This window comes from Hyla sarda, chromosome 5 (genome assembly GCF_029499605.1).
Source record: "Hyla sarda isolate aHylSar1 chromosome 5, aHylSar1.hap1, whole genome shotgun sequence".
NCBI classification, from domain to species: Eukaryota; Metazoa; Chordata; class Amphibia; order Anura; family Hylidae; genus Hyla; species Hyla sarda.
In genome coordinates, this window is record NC_079193.1 from 34,167,232 (window position 1) to 34,181,591 (window position 14,360).

The following is a 14,360-nucleotide window of genomic DNA, read 5'->3' on the forward strand; positions in this document are numbered from 1 at the left end:
GCATAGGGATCCCCGCGATCAGACATCTTATCCCCTATCCTTTGGATAGGGGATAAAATGTTTTTGCCTGGAATACCCCTTTAATTCTTTAGACGTGTGATCAGAAAAAAATTGTGTGGACTGTAAAGTGATAATAAATAAGCTGTAAAGACGGTAAAAAAGGTCTCCTCTTTGTACTCGTAATGTGTGACATAATCAACCCCATCAGAAAATTGGTCCCATGTTACTTCCAGTAATGCAAAAGCTGTTTAGACTGCTGCGCAGTTGCAAACACACATGGCGCTCCCCGCTGTGTCCAGCAAAAACTAACATCACTCTCAGGCAGAAACAATCGATGGCCATTCTGCTCATTGCGCTTCTCCTGGCAGTGCTGCTCTTGCCCACGTAGGGTTAAGCAAACTTGGGGGTGGTGTGGAGGGCAAGTATATAGGATTAGGGTTAGGGGTCACTGTTTACTAGTCCTCTACCCAAACACTAACTCGCAAGTGTTTTTTTCCCATGGCTCAGTATTTAGCCAGCTCAGAAAGAGCTAAGGCTGCTTTCACACGTTAAAATTCATCCATTTTAAAGATCCGTTTGATGTTCCGTTATGAAAACCCTGAAAATCGGCCATTAAACGTCCGTTAGAAAATCCCATTATAGTCTGTGGGATTTTTACATTATCCGTTTTAATCCGTTATAGTCCGTTATTAATAACGGATGTTATTTTGTTATTTTGCATGCACTTTTTCTCCCGTTACTATCTTCCGCCCTGCTTGTCCTCACTGCACAAAACCCTGCTTGTCCTCAGTGTACAGAGCCCTGCTTGTCCTCAGTGCACAGAGGCCTGCTTGTCCTCACTGCACAAAACCCTGCTAGTCCTCAGTGTACAGAGCCCTGCTTGTCCTCAGTGTACAGAGTCCTGCTTGTCCTCAGTGTACAGAGCCCTGCTTGTCCTCAGTGCACAGAGCCCTGCTTGTCCTCACTGCACAAAACCCTGCTTGTCCTCAGTGTACAGAGCCCTGCTTGTCTTCAGTGTACAGATCCCTGCTTGTCCTCACTGCACAAAACCCTGCTTGTCCTCAGTGCACAGAGCCCTGCTTGTCCTCAGTGTACAGAGCCCTGCTTGTCTTCAGTGTACAGATCCCTGCTTGTCCTCACTGCACAAAACCCTGCTTGTCCTCAGTGTACAGAGCCCTGCTTGTCCTCAGTGTACAGAGCCCTGCTTGTCCTCAGTGTACAGAGCCCTGCTTGTCCTCAGTGTACAGAGCCCTGCTTGTCCTCAGTGCACAGAGCCCTGCTTGTCCTCAGTGCACAGAGCCCTGCTTGTCCTCAGTGCACAGAGCCCTGCTTGTCCTCACTGCACAAAACCCTGCTTGTCCTCAGTGCACAGAGCCCTGCTTGTCCTCACTGCACAAAACCCTGCTTGTCCTCAGTGTACAGAGCCCTGCTTGTCCTCAGTGTACAGAGTCCTGCTTGTCCTCAGTGTACAGAGCCCTGCTTGTTCTCAGTGCACAGAGCCCTGCTTGTCCTCACTGCACAAAACCCTGCTTGTCCTCAGTTTACAGAGCCCTGCTTGTCCTCAGTGTACAGAGCCCTGCTTGTCCTCAGTGTACAGAGCCCTGCTTGTCCTCAGTGCACAGATCCCTGCTTGTCCTCAGTGCACAGAGCCCTGCTTGTCCTAAGTGCACAGAGCCCTGCTTGTCCTCACTGCACAGAGCCCTGCTTGTCCTCACTGCACAAAACCCTGCTTGTCCTCAGTGCACAGAGCCCTGCTTGTCCTCACTGCACAAAACCTTGCTTGTCCTCAGTGTACAGAGTCCTGCTTGTCCTCAGTGTACAGAGCCCTGCTTGTCCTCAGTGCACAGAGCCCTGCTTGTCCTCACTGCACAAAACCCTGCTTGTCCTCAGTGCACAGAGCCCTGCTTGTCCTCACTGCACAAAACCTTGCTTGTCCTCAGTGTACAGAGTCCTGCTTGTCCTCAGTGTACAGAGCCCTGCTTGTCCTCAGTGCACAGAGCCCTGCTTGTCCTCACTGCACAAAACCCTGCTTGTCCTCAGTGTACAGAGCCCTGCTTGTCCTCAGTGTACAGAGCCCTGCTTGTCCTCAGTGTACAGAGCCCTGCTTGTCCTCAGTGTGCAGAGCCCTGCTTGTCCTCAGTGCACAGAGCCCTGCTTGTCCTCAGTGCACAGAGCCCTGCTTGTCCTCAGTGCACAGAGCCCTGCTTGTCCTCAATGCACAAAACCCTGCTTGTCCTCAGTGCACAGAGCCCTGCTTGTCCTCACTGCACAAAACCCTGCTTGTCCTCAGTGTACAGAGCCCTGCTTGTCCTCAGTGTACAGAGTCCTGCTTGTCCTCAGTGTACAGAGCCCTGCTTGTCCTCAGTGCACAGAGCCCTGCTTGTCCTCACTGCACAAAACCCTGCTTGTTCTCAGTGTACCAGAGCCCTGCTTGTCCTCAATGTACAGACCCCTGCTTGTCCTCAGTGTACAGAGCCCTGCTTGTCCTCAGTGCACAGATCCCTGCTTGTCCTCAGTGCACAGAGCCCTGCTTGTCCTCACTGCACAAAACCCTGCTTGTCCTCAGTGTACAGAGCCCTGCTTGTCCTCAATGTACAGACCCCTGCTTGTCCTCAGTGTACAGAGCCCTGCTTGTCCTCAGTGCACAGATCCCTGCTTGTCCTCAGTGCACAGAGCCCTGCTTGTCCTCACTGCACAGAGCCCTGCTTGTCCTCAGTGCACAGAGCCCTGCTTGTCCTCATTGCACAGAGCCCTGCTTGTCCTCAGTGTACAGAGCCCCGCTTGTCCTCAGTGTACAGAGCCATGCTTGTCCTCAGTGTACAGAGCCCTGCTTGTCCTCAATGTACAGAGCCCTGCTTGTCCTCAGTGTACAGAGCCCTTCTTGTCCTCAGTGCACAGAGCCCTGCTTGTCCTCAGTGCACAGAGCCCTGCTTGTCCTCACTGCACAGAGCCCTGCTTGTCCTCAGTGCACAGAGCCCTGCTTGTTCTCATTGCACAGAGCCCTGCTTGTCTCCAGTGTACAGAGCCCCGCTTGTCCTCAGTGTACAGAGCCATGCTTGTCCTCAGTGTACAGAGCCCTGCTTGTCCTCAGTGTACAGAGCCCTGCTTGTCCTCAGTGCACAGAGCCCTGCTTGTCCTCACTGCACAGAGCCCTGCTTGTCCTCACTGCACAAAGCCCGGCTTGTCCTCAGTATCCAGAGCCCTGCTTGTCCTCAGTGTACAGAGCCCTGCTTGTCCTCACTGCACAAAACCCTGCTTGTCCTCAGTGTACAGAGCCCTGTTTTTCCTCAGTGTACAGAGCCCTGCTTGTCCTCAGTGTACAGAGCCCTGCTTGTCCTCAGTATCCAGAGCCCTGCTTGTCCTCAGTGTACAGAGCCCTGCTTGTTCTCAGTGTACAGGACCCTGCGTGTCCTCACTGCACAGAGCCCTGCTTGTCCCGCCCTAAATTCCTGTATTTTGTCTCTATACAGAGACACAGGCAATAGCTGCAGAAACAAAAATATACACATTTTTAACCACAAATATACATATGTTGTTTGCTACGTTGTACAGAAAGTTTTTGCCCCGCTTGTCCTCAGTATCCATGTATGGTTGTGTAGTTATGAGATGTATGGTTGTGTAGGGTTAGTAGTAGTAGCATCACTACAGAATTGAACAAGATGGGCACGGCAGGAGATGCTGTCTGTGTAGTAGTAGTACATTATGAAACATGATGGACAAGGCAGGAGACGTATGGTTGTGTAGTAGTAGTACAGTAGGGAACATGATGGACAAGGCAGGAGACGTATGGTTGTGTAGTAGTAGTACAGTAGGGAACATGATGGACAAGGCAGGAGCTGTGCGACTGTGTAGGGCGAGTTAGTAGTAGTGGCAGCAGCACAATATGGAATATACAAATAGTAAAAAATACCAAGGACCTGGACTGGAAAAACATCACAGAATAACTGAAGGGTGAGAAGCTTTGCCCCATTAGGCCCTCTGGCGAATTCTTAAAGTCATATAATTGAGATTGTTTTGCAAAGTATTTCAGTAATTGTCCGAAATAGTCAGTAATTATTAGAATCCTCTATGGAATGTTGATCGGTATTTCTACAGGAAAGTTATTGTGGTTGGAAGTTACGTATTATGCAGTAGAGACTGGTCAGCTGCAGGAAGAGGATTTCACATGGTCATTTATAGTGTCTTGCGGCATCTCTGGTCTTTATACTCCTCTCTGGAATGCCGAGCAGATAATCCCATCAATCTTTATTGCTCTATACATACACAGACCTTACAGACCAATTCACATATTCACGAATCGTAGTTCCCAGGTCATTGTCCCTACTGGTTATCATCAATGAATTTAGAATAAAGGTTATCCCATAGTTTGTTCTGTGAATTCATTGTAGCCCATCAGCATACTATTTAGTACAACCTGCTTCATAGCCAAAATACAGGTTCTCTTAAAGGGGTACTCTGCCCCTAGACATCTATCCCCTATACAAAGGATAGGGGATAAGATGTCTGATCGTGGGGGTCCTGCAGCTGGGACACCCACAATCTCTGTTTAGAACGCTGGGTGTGGGCGGCGGGGGTGACGCCATGCCCCCTCCCATAGACTTTCATTGAGGGGGCATGGCATGACATCACGAAGGGTGTGGCCGTGACGTCACGACCCCCGTCACCCGCTCCATGCATTCGGAACAAAATGTTCCAAACGCTGGGGCAGCGGAATACCCCTTTAAGCCTGTGATCTTCAGCCCAATGATACATACCCATGTGCCATTTACAATACTGGTGTTTCCTTTTGTAGCAGGGGGGCCTTTGGACCCTTGGGCACCAGGCCCAAGTATGTCCCGGACTTCCAGCTGGGACACACACTGGATAGGGTCCAACCACTAGAACCGCACTAATCATCAGAACAGGGATTACTTGTGGACACTCCTTTCACAAAGGGAATTTCTCATATAGATGTTTTATATTCCTTTAGATAGGACGGGAGGATATACTGGGATGATTAGGTTCCTGGCTGGAGGCCAGAAGTTTTTTTCTATGCGATGCTTGGTAAGGTTGAGGCTTAGCTATAGAGGAGAGGAGAAAAACCACTTGTCTCACTTTCAAACTAACTTTAAACTACACAAAACTAACTGGTCTGAAACATATTCCTGTCCTCTAGCTATGAGGGAGCCTGGGCTAAGGACTGTGATGGTGAATAGGGACTCTCTCGCTGGGATTTACAGGTTTCAACAACAGGTGTCAGTAAAGAAGATGATTTACAATGCACTCACTGAAACAACAGTATAAGGCAAATGCAGTGAAACGCAGTAAAAGCATTACAACCATGCGACAACCAACATCTTTTCTGGAATCGGGATCTGTACTGGGATACTGCACAAAATGCGCACTGCCAGTCCATTTACTTTTTAGAGGCCTGACGGAGATAGTAGAGTACAGCACTCGGCTGTCTTCAACCCTCCCATAGCAAGTGAAGGGAGAGGCAGCACGGATGCTTGACCTTCACTCTGTTCACACGTGGGAACCCCTGTTTCATGTTGAGTAGGGGTCCAAGATTAACACTTACGGCATAAGCCTTTTAACATGGTTTTTATGTTAACTATCTGTGAATTCATGGGAAAAAGCTGAGTGTAATTTTCGTCATGTAGTTATTTGCAGTATCTTGTATAGGACCCATAATTACTAGGTTACGCCATCTATTGGTCAGTGGTGGAGGTCTGAGCATTGCCTAGTTACAGTACGTCCGACTCAGCCTCATTCACTTGAGAGATCCAGAGATAGGGTTCAGAGATATGGTTTACAGCACTGGTCTCCAACCTGCGGACCTCCAGATGTTGCAAAACTACAACTCCCAGCAGGCCCGGACAGCCAACGGCTGTCCGGGCTTGCTGGGAGTTGTAGTTTTGCAACATCTGGAGGTCTGCAGGTTGAAGACCACTGGTTTACAGCAACCACACATTGATTAAAAGTGCACAGGTGCATGTATTTGCGCAGTCTCTCCATAGGAGGGCACTAGTACTCAAACATTACAACATAACAGTTCAACAGACCACACAGGAACAGTCACGTACCACCAGGGGTGACATCTCTGCTACAGGAACAATGTCACAGCCAGTAATATGTCCATCTGGTTCAATTTTACTCACAGCCTCTTATTTACACTTTTCTAGATGACCCTTTTTGTCTTATATAGTGCAGCATAGGCTGTTATTGGAGAATAATGAGGAGGTTCTTGTGTATGCCTTGTAGTTACCTATTTTAGCTGATGTAGCAGACATGAGATTGGCTCCATATTGGTTTACAATTCGATCACTAAAGTGATTCTGCAATGCTGCCTACATTTCCCATGAATCCCCTGCCTTTGAGTGAGGAGTTTGATCATTGCACCTGGTCATCTACTTAGGCTGCTGGTGCTGGAGATTACTCAGGTGAACCCATTAGACTCATAAATGAGTTGGGATCAGTTCACAATATGTGTAGTTTTTATGCATTTTTTAAAGAAATATTGCCAAGTCTTAAAGGGGTACTCCACCGCTATCCAAAGGATCTTATCCTCTATCGTTCTGAAGGAACGTTGGGTCCCGGCGACAGTGGTTGTCACGTCTTGTTACGCCCCTGCCATGCATGTCTATGGGAGATGGCATGACAGCTGTCACACACCCCTCCCATAAACATGCATTGAGGGGGCGTGGCAAGACGTCACATGGGGAGGTAACGTTACAAGGGAGGGGGACATGATGTCACAATGACTGCCTCAGGGACCCACGGGATCAGACATCTTAACATCTATCCCTTGGATAGGAGATAACATGTCTAGCGGCAGGGTGCCGCCTTTATAGCTGTGTTCGCACCTTGAATTCTTACTGCATTTTTAAATACATTTTTTACTGCTGTTTCATTGTTTTTGCTGAGATTTTTCACAATCGTGGTGAAAATGACACGTTTTTACTGTGCTTTGCACAATTGCGATAAAATATCACCATGTTGGCCTCGATGTAGGGGGAAAAAGGCATCAAAAAACGTGTGTGAACACAGCCTCAGGTGTGTATCTACTATATATCCTGATCCCATAGAAATAGCAGCAGCATACAGATTTGGGTGGGGTAGGGTCTGGAAGCGAGCAGGATGGGATATAGTAGGTAATAATGTTATGCTCTAGTTCATAGGATGTCAGCTGACTTAGGACTGGCTACCTCTGACAAACATTAAGCACAGTAACTTTGTGTCAGGCTGGTGATCACATGACCAAGTTAGGTAATAAAACATATGGAAATAGTTGTGCTGGTGAGGTGGCCCAGTACAGGAAGTGTTACCCCGTGCTCTTGTTGTCCTGTCAGACGGCCTCCTTCAGTGTCCCCAAGGCCCCCTGCACTTGTTTCCCCATTGTAAATATGTTTTACCATGTAAAGTGTTATAAAATGTAATGTCACTTTAAGAGTTGTACCATGTGATATATCATGTGATTGTTACCCAGGAGGTACCAGTGAGAAGGTGATCCCAAGAGTGACCTATAGGCTCCCTGCTAGTCTCCCCATATAAGCCCTGGGTGGCGCTTCTCTCTCTCTTCTGCTGAGGTCCAGTGCAGTCTTGTCTAGTGTGTGTGTCCAGAGTGTTGGAGACCTCAAAGTCCAGTCCTGCAGCCGCCATCAAGTCAAGTAAGATAAAGTCACAGCTTTATGAGTCAAGTCAAGTCAGTCCCTGTCATCTGTAGAGTCAGCGTGGTCTGCATTCAATTGTCCAGTCCTACTACAAGTCCCAGCAAGTCCTTAAGGTCTCTGTGTCACTGGTCACCTCCTTGGGCCCTGGCTGAACTGTATAGACTTTACCATCTTACTACCCTCAGTAAAGCTACCATTGTCCGTAACTTGGCGTCAGAGCCTTTATTGCCCCCGGGCCTAGCCCAGGATCTAGCGGTATACTTTTCGGTGGTTTTAGGCTAAACCACACCCTGGCGTCACGAATACAAGGGGTTAATGCCATCTGCCCCTAGGGTAACAAGATCTGCCTTCATCACACGCAGCTACCACTGGAATAAAACAAATGGCGCTGTAGGACTAGTGATGGTGAGTGTGCATGACGGATATACAGAAATATGTTAAGATGGAAATCTCATTTCATCCTTAAACGGGACCTGTCACCATGAAAATGCTATCTAATCTACTGGCATCATGTTATAGAGCAGGAGTAGCTGAGCAGATTGATATGTTTCATTGTGGGAAAAGATTCAGCATAGGGACAGATTCCCTTTAAATACCTGAATATTTTATTTACTAAATTATTTGGATGTTAACAATCAGTAACTTGGTATTCAACCATGTTGCCTAGATATTCACACTACCAGCAAATACAATAAAAACAAAAGCATATATATATATATATATATATATATATATATATATAGTGTCTGGGGTGTTGCAACGGTGTTGCAGGGTCTGGTGGTATTAACCCCTGATTTGTCGTGACGCAAGCCTGTAGGTCCTGAACCCAGGGAACTCTGGGTACATCACATGACAGTATCACATGACCCAGGAATTTCCTATACATTTATACAACTTTATATAGAATAGACAATATGTACAATACATTTACAATGCATTCATATAAGGTGTAGCTGATAAGAAAGGGGGGGGGGGGGGAGTCCTGCAGAAGAGCCCTATGGACTGCAGGGACTCTTCCTGAGGGGACTTAGGACAGGAACAGTACAAGGTGTCCCTGCACCGGGACACTATATATATATATATATATATATATATATATATATATATCTACATACAAACAACAGTAAACCAGCTTGTTGATGGTTTCCAAGTATCATCATGGAAACTAAAAAAAAAAAAAGGTCAAAACAAATAAAATTTGTTTTTTTTTGTAGATTTTCCGGATGCAGAAATACAATTATTGATGTCATATTTTAACTCTCCATATTTTATAATACAGTTTGTACAATTCATACTGTGATAAAACATTTCCATTGATGTAACAACCTGCTGTGTTTTTTCAGACCTATGGAAAAGGAGCAAGACGGAAAAATCGATTCAAAGGATCAGATGGGAGCACGTCTTCTGACACTACCTCAAACAGCTTTGTGCGGCAGGTACTGTGATCAGAAATGTCCTGATGTGTGTTGATTCATTAAAGGATTCATATAAATATTGTAGTTTAATGGGGTTTTTCACATTTGACAACATCTATATGTTAGAAATGTCCCTTATTGTGAGATGCTGGTGGACACCCCATGGTTGCTTGTGATTTGTGCAATATATGATAAATTCCATTGTGGTGCCATCATAGGAGAAATGAAACATTACATGGTGCCCTGCCTATTGTAATCAATGGGCTGTATGTGTAATACATAGTTTTTAAGAGAAAAAGAGTTGCTCTTTTCAGCTGCTCTTTCCTCCTATCTATCTATCTACATATCTATCTTTCTCATATCTATCTATCTATCTATCTCATATCTATCTATATATCTATCTCATATCTATCTATCTACATATCTATCTTTCTCATATCTATCTATCTCATATCTATCTATCTCATATCTATCTTTCTCATATCTATCTATCTCATATCTATCTATCTACATATCTATCTATCTATCTCATATCTATCTGTCTTTCTATCTCATATCTATCTATCTCATATCTATCTATCTATCTATCTCATATCTATCTATCTATCCATACACTGTATCTATCTATATATCTATCTATCTATCTACATATCTATCTATCTCAGATCTATCTATATATCTATTTCATATCTATCTTTCTCATATCTATCTATCTATCTATCTCATATCTATCTATCTCATATCTTTCTTTCTCATATCTATCTATCTCATATCTATCTATCTACATATCTATCTTTCTCATATCTATCTATCTCATATCTATCTATCTACATATCTATCTATCTCATATCTATCTATCTCATATCTATCTATCCATACACTGTATCTATCTATCTATCTATCTATCTACATATCTATCTCATATCTATCTCATATCTATCTTGTTACGCCGAGCGCTCCGGGTCCCCGTTCCTCCCCGGAGCGCTCGCCTCATCCTCGTTGCTGCAGCGCCCCGGTCAGATCCACTGACCGGGTGCGCTGCGGTACCGCCTCCAGCCGGGATGCGATTCGCGATGCGGGTGGCGCCCGCTCGCGATGCGCACCCCGGTCCCCGTACCTGACTCGCTCTCCGTCGGTCCTGTCCCGGCGCGCGCGGCCCCGCTCCCTAGGGCGCGCGCGCGCCGGGTCTCTGCGATTTAAAGGGCCACTGCGCCGCTGATTGGCGCAGTGGTTCTAATTAGTGTGTTCACCTGTGCACTCCTTATATATACCTCACTTCCCCTGCACTCCCTCGCCGGATCTTGTTGCCCTTGTGCCTAGTGAAAGCGTTCCCTTGTTTGTTCCTAGCCCGTGTTCCAGACCTCCTGCCGTTGCCCCTGACGACGATCCTTGCTGCCTGCCCCGACCTTCTGCTACGTCCGACCTTGCCTTTGTCTACTCCCTTGTACCGCGCCTATCTTCAGCAGTCAGAGAGGTTGAGCCGTTGCTAGTGGATACGACCTGGTCACTACCGCCGCAGCAAGACCATCCCGCTTTGCGGCGGGCTCTGGTGAAAACCTGTAGTGACTTAGAACCGGTCCACTAGCACGGTCCTCGCCAATCCCTCTCTGGCACAGAGGATCCACCTCCTACCAGCCGGGATCGTGACAGTAGATCCGGCCATGGATTCCGCTGAGGTGCCGCTGTCAAGTCTTGCCGACATTTTCACGATGATCACCCAACAAAATCACCAGCTGGCATACTTGTCCTCCGTGAAACAGCAACTGAAGTCACAGTTACAGCAGCTGCTGTCACTGACACAGCAGCTGCAACTGCAACAACCATCTCCTCCGCCGTCTCCTGCAACTCCTCCGCAGCGTCCGGCCATGGATTCCGCTGAGGTGCCGCTGTCAAGTCTTGCCGACATTTCCACGATGATCACCCAACAAAATCACCAGCTGGCATACTTGTCCACCGTGACACAGCAACTGAAGTCACAGTTACAGCAGCTGCTGTCACTGACACAGCAGCTGCAACTGCAACAACCATCTCCTCCGCCGGCTCCTGCAACTCCTCCGCAGCAACCGGCCGCTCCTAACCCCTGCTTGTCCCTGCCGGACAAATTTGATGAGGACTCTAGACTCTGCCGTGGTCTCCTTTCTGGAAAGGCCTTGTCTGGGGCCACACCACTCTGGGACCGCAATGATCCTGCCACAGCCACAGTCCAGTCCTTCTTCGCTGAGGTCCGTGGTGTCTTCGAGGAGCCTGCCCGAGCTTCTTCTGCCGAGACTGCCCTGCTGAACCTGGCCCAGGGTGTTTCTTCCGTTGGCGAGTACGCCATTCAGTTCCGTGCTCTTGCTTCCGAGTTGTCCTGGAATAGTGAGGCTCTCTGCGCGACCTTTAAAAAAGGCCTATCCAGCAACATTAAAGATGTTCTGGCCGCACGAGAGACTCCTGCTAACCTACATGAACTCATTCATCTTGCCACTCGCATTGACATGCGTTTTTCCGGATGGCGTCTGGAGCTCCGCCTGGATATGGACTTTGTTCGCACGAGGCGTTTTTTCTCCCCGGCTCCTCTCTCCTCTGGTCCTCTGCAAACCGTTCCTGTGCCTCCCGCCGTGGAGGCTATGCAAGTTGACCGGTCTCGCTTGACACCTCAAGAGAGGACACGACGCCGCATGGAGAATCTTTGCCTGTACTATGCCGGTACCGAACACTTCCTGAAGGATTGTCCTATCCGTCCTCCCCGCCTGGAAAGACGTACGCTGACTCCGCACAAAGGTGACACAGTTCTTGATGTCAACTCTGCTTCTCCACGCCTTACTGTGCCTGTGCGGATATCTTCCTCTACCTTCTCCTTCTCTACTATGGCCTTCTTGGATTCCGGATCTGCAGGAAATTTTTTTTTGGCCTCTCTTATCAACAGGTTCAACGTCCCTGTGACCAGTCTCGCCGGACCCCTCTACATCAATTGTGTTGACAATGAAAGAGTGGACTGTGCCGTGCGTTACCGCACGGAACCCCTCCTAATGTGCATCGGACCTCATCACAAAAAAATTGAGTTTTTTTTCCTCAGGTTCTTTGGCCCCAAGAAGAGGGGGAGACCCAAGGGGGGGGGTACTGTTACGCCGAGCGCTCCGGGTCCCCGTTCCTCCCCGGAGCGCTCGCCTCATCCTCGTTGCTGCAGCGCCCCGGTCAGATCCACTGACCGGGTGCGCTGCGGTACCGCCTCCAGCCGGGATGCGATTCGCGATGCGGGTGGCGCCCGCTCGCGATGCGCACCCCGGTCCCCGTACCTGACTCGCTCTCCGTCGGTCCTGTCCCGGCGCGCGCGGCCCCGCTCCCTAGGGCGCGCGCGCGCCGGGTCTCTGCGATTTAAAGGGCCACTGCGCCGCTGATTGGCGCAGTGGTTCTAATTAGTGTGTTCACCTGTGCACTCCTTATATATACCTCACTTCCCCTGCACTCCCTCGCCGGATCTTGTTGCCCTTGTGCCTAGTGAAAGCGTTCCCTTGTTTGTTCCTAGCCCGTGTTCCAGACCTCCTGCCGTTGCCCCTGACGACGATCCTTGCTGCCTGCCCCGACCTTCTGCTACGTGCGACCTTGCCTTTGTCTACTCCCTTGTACCGCGCCTATCTTCAGCAGTCAGAGAGGTTGAGCCGTTGCTAGTGGATACGACCTGGTCACTACCGCCGCAGCAAGACCATCCCGCTTTGCGGCGGGCTCTGGTGAAAACCTGTAGTGACTTAGAACCGGTCCACTAGCACGGTCCTCGCCAATCCCTCTCTGGCACAGAGGATCCACCTCCTACCAGCCGGGATCGTGACATATCTCATATCTATCTGTCTTTCTATCTCATATATATCTATGTATCTCATATCTATCTATCTATCTATCTCATATCTATCTATCTATCTATCTCATATCTATTTATCTATATATCTCATATCTATCTATCTATCTATCTATCTATCTATCATCTATCTCCTATCTATTTATCTATCTCAGATCTATCCACTGTATGTATACATATATCTATCTATCTCATATCTATCTATCTATCTATCATCTATCTATCTATCTATCTATCTATCTATCTATCCATACACTGTATCTATCTATCTATCTATCTATCTATCTATCTACCTAAGATCTATCCACTCTATCTATCTATCACCTACCTATCTATCTATATATCTCTTATCTATCTATCTATCTATCTATCTATCTAGCAACAGGAGAATACAGCAGCACACTACTAGCACAAAGATATAGATGAAACATGAGTATATAGATAAAACATGAGTATATAGATAGAACATGAAAAGCTATACAGCTGTAATGCAATAAATGAAGATATGAAACTATGAAATTATGAGGTACTTAGCTTGCAAATTTGGCGCCAAATAGCGTGGACCGTCCCACCACGGTAAGGGGACCTCATTCTGGGACGGACCCTGCACTATGAATATGCCTCTGTGTGAACAATACAGCAGGCATTGCAAGGTCTGAAACATCCAAGGCACCTTATATACACCTAATAGAGGTGGGTGGGGTGCAGGAGCCAACATGGAGGTAGCCAGTCCCCCGTATGTGTAATACAACCAAAGAATAAGTTGGCCAGCACTATTGATCCAAACTATTGTAAAGACCTGGCTTGCAGGTGCAAGCTGCTGGGCTAAATATACAGCAACAGGAGAATACAGCAGCACACTGCTAGCACAAAGATATAGATGAAACATGAGTATATAGATAAAACATGAGTAAATAGATAGAACATGAAAAGCTATACAGCTGTAATGCAATAAATGAAGATATGAAACGCCAAATTTGCAAGCTAAGTACCTCATAATTTCATAGTTTCATATCTTCATTTATTGCATTAAAGCTGTATAGCTTTTCATGTTCTATCTATATACTCATGTTCTATCTATATACTCATGTTTTATCTATATACTCATGTTTCATCTATAACTTTGTGCTAGCAGTGTGCTGCTGTATTCTCCTGTTGCTGTATATTTAGCCCAGCAGCCTGCACCTGCAAGCCAGGTCTTTACAATAGTTTGGAATTAATAGTGCTGGCCAACTTATTCTTTGGTTGTATCTATCTATCTATCTATCTATCTATCTATGTATCTCATATCTATCTATCTCATATCTATCTATCTATCTATCTATCTATCTATCTATCTCCTATCTATCTATCTAAGATCTATCCACTCTATCTATCTCATATCTATCTATCACCTATCTATCTATATATCTCTTATATATCTATCTATCTATCTATTTCATATCTATCTATCTATCT

The 14,360-nt window shown here is 47.0% G+C and overlaps 1 protein-coding gene across 3 annotated transcripts in view; it reads left to right on the forward strand.

The window, feature by feature from the left end:
- CACNB2 (calcium voltage-gated channel auxiliary subunit beta 2) overlaps positions 1-14,360 on the forward strand; it is a 324,896-nt gene that overhangs the window by 25,929 nt on the left and 284,607 nt on the right. For all 3 annotated transcript variants that reach the window (XM_056519211.1, XM_056519216.1, XM_056519212.1), the window contains exon 2: positions 8,996-9,088. In XM_056519211.1, coding sequence (XP_056375186.1) covers positions 8,996-9,088 — 93 coding nt within the window. The remainder of the gene's footprint in view (positions 1-8,995; positions 9,089-14,360) is intronic.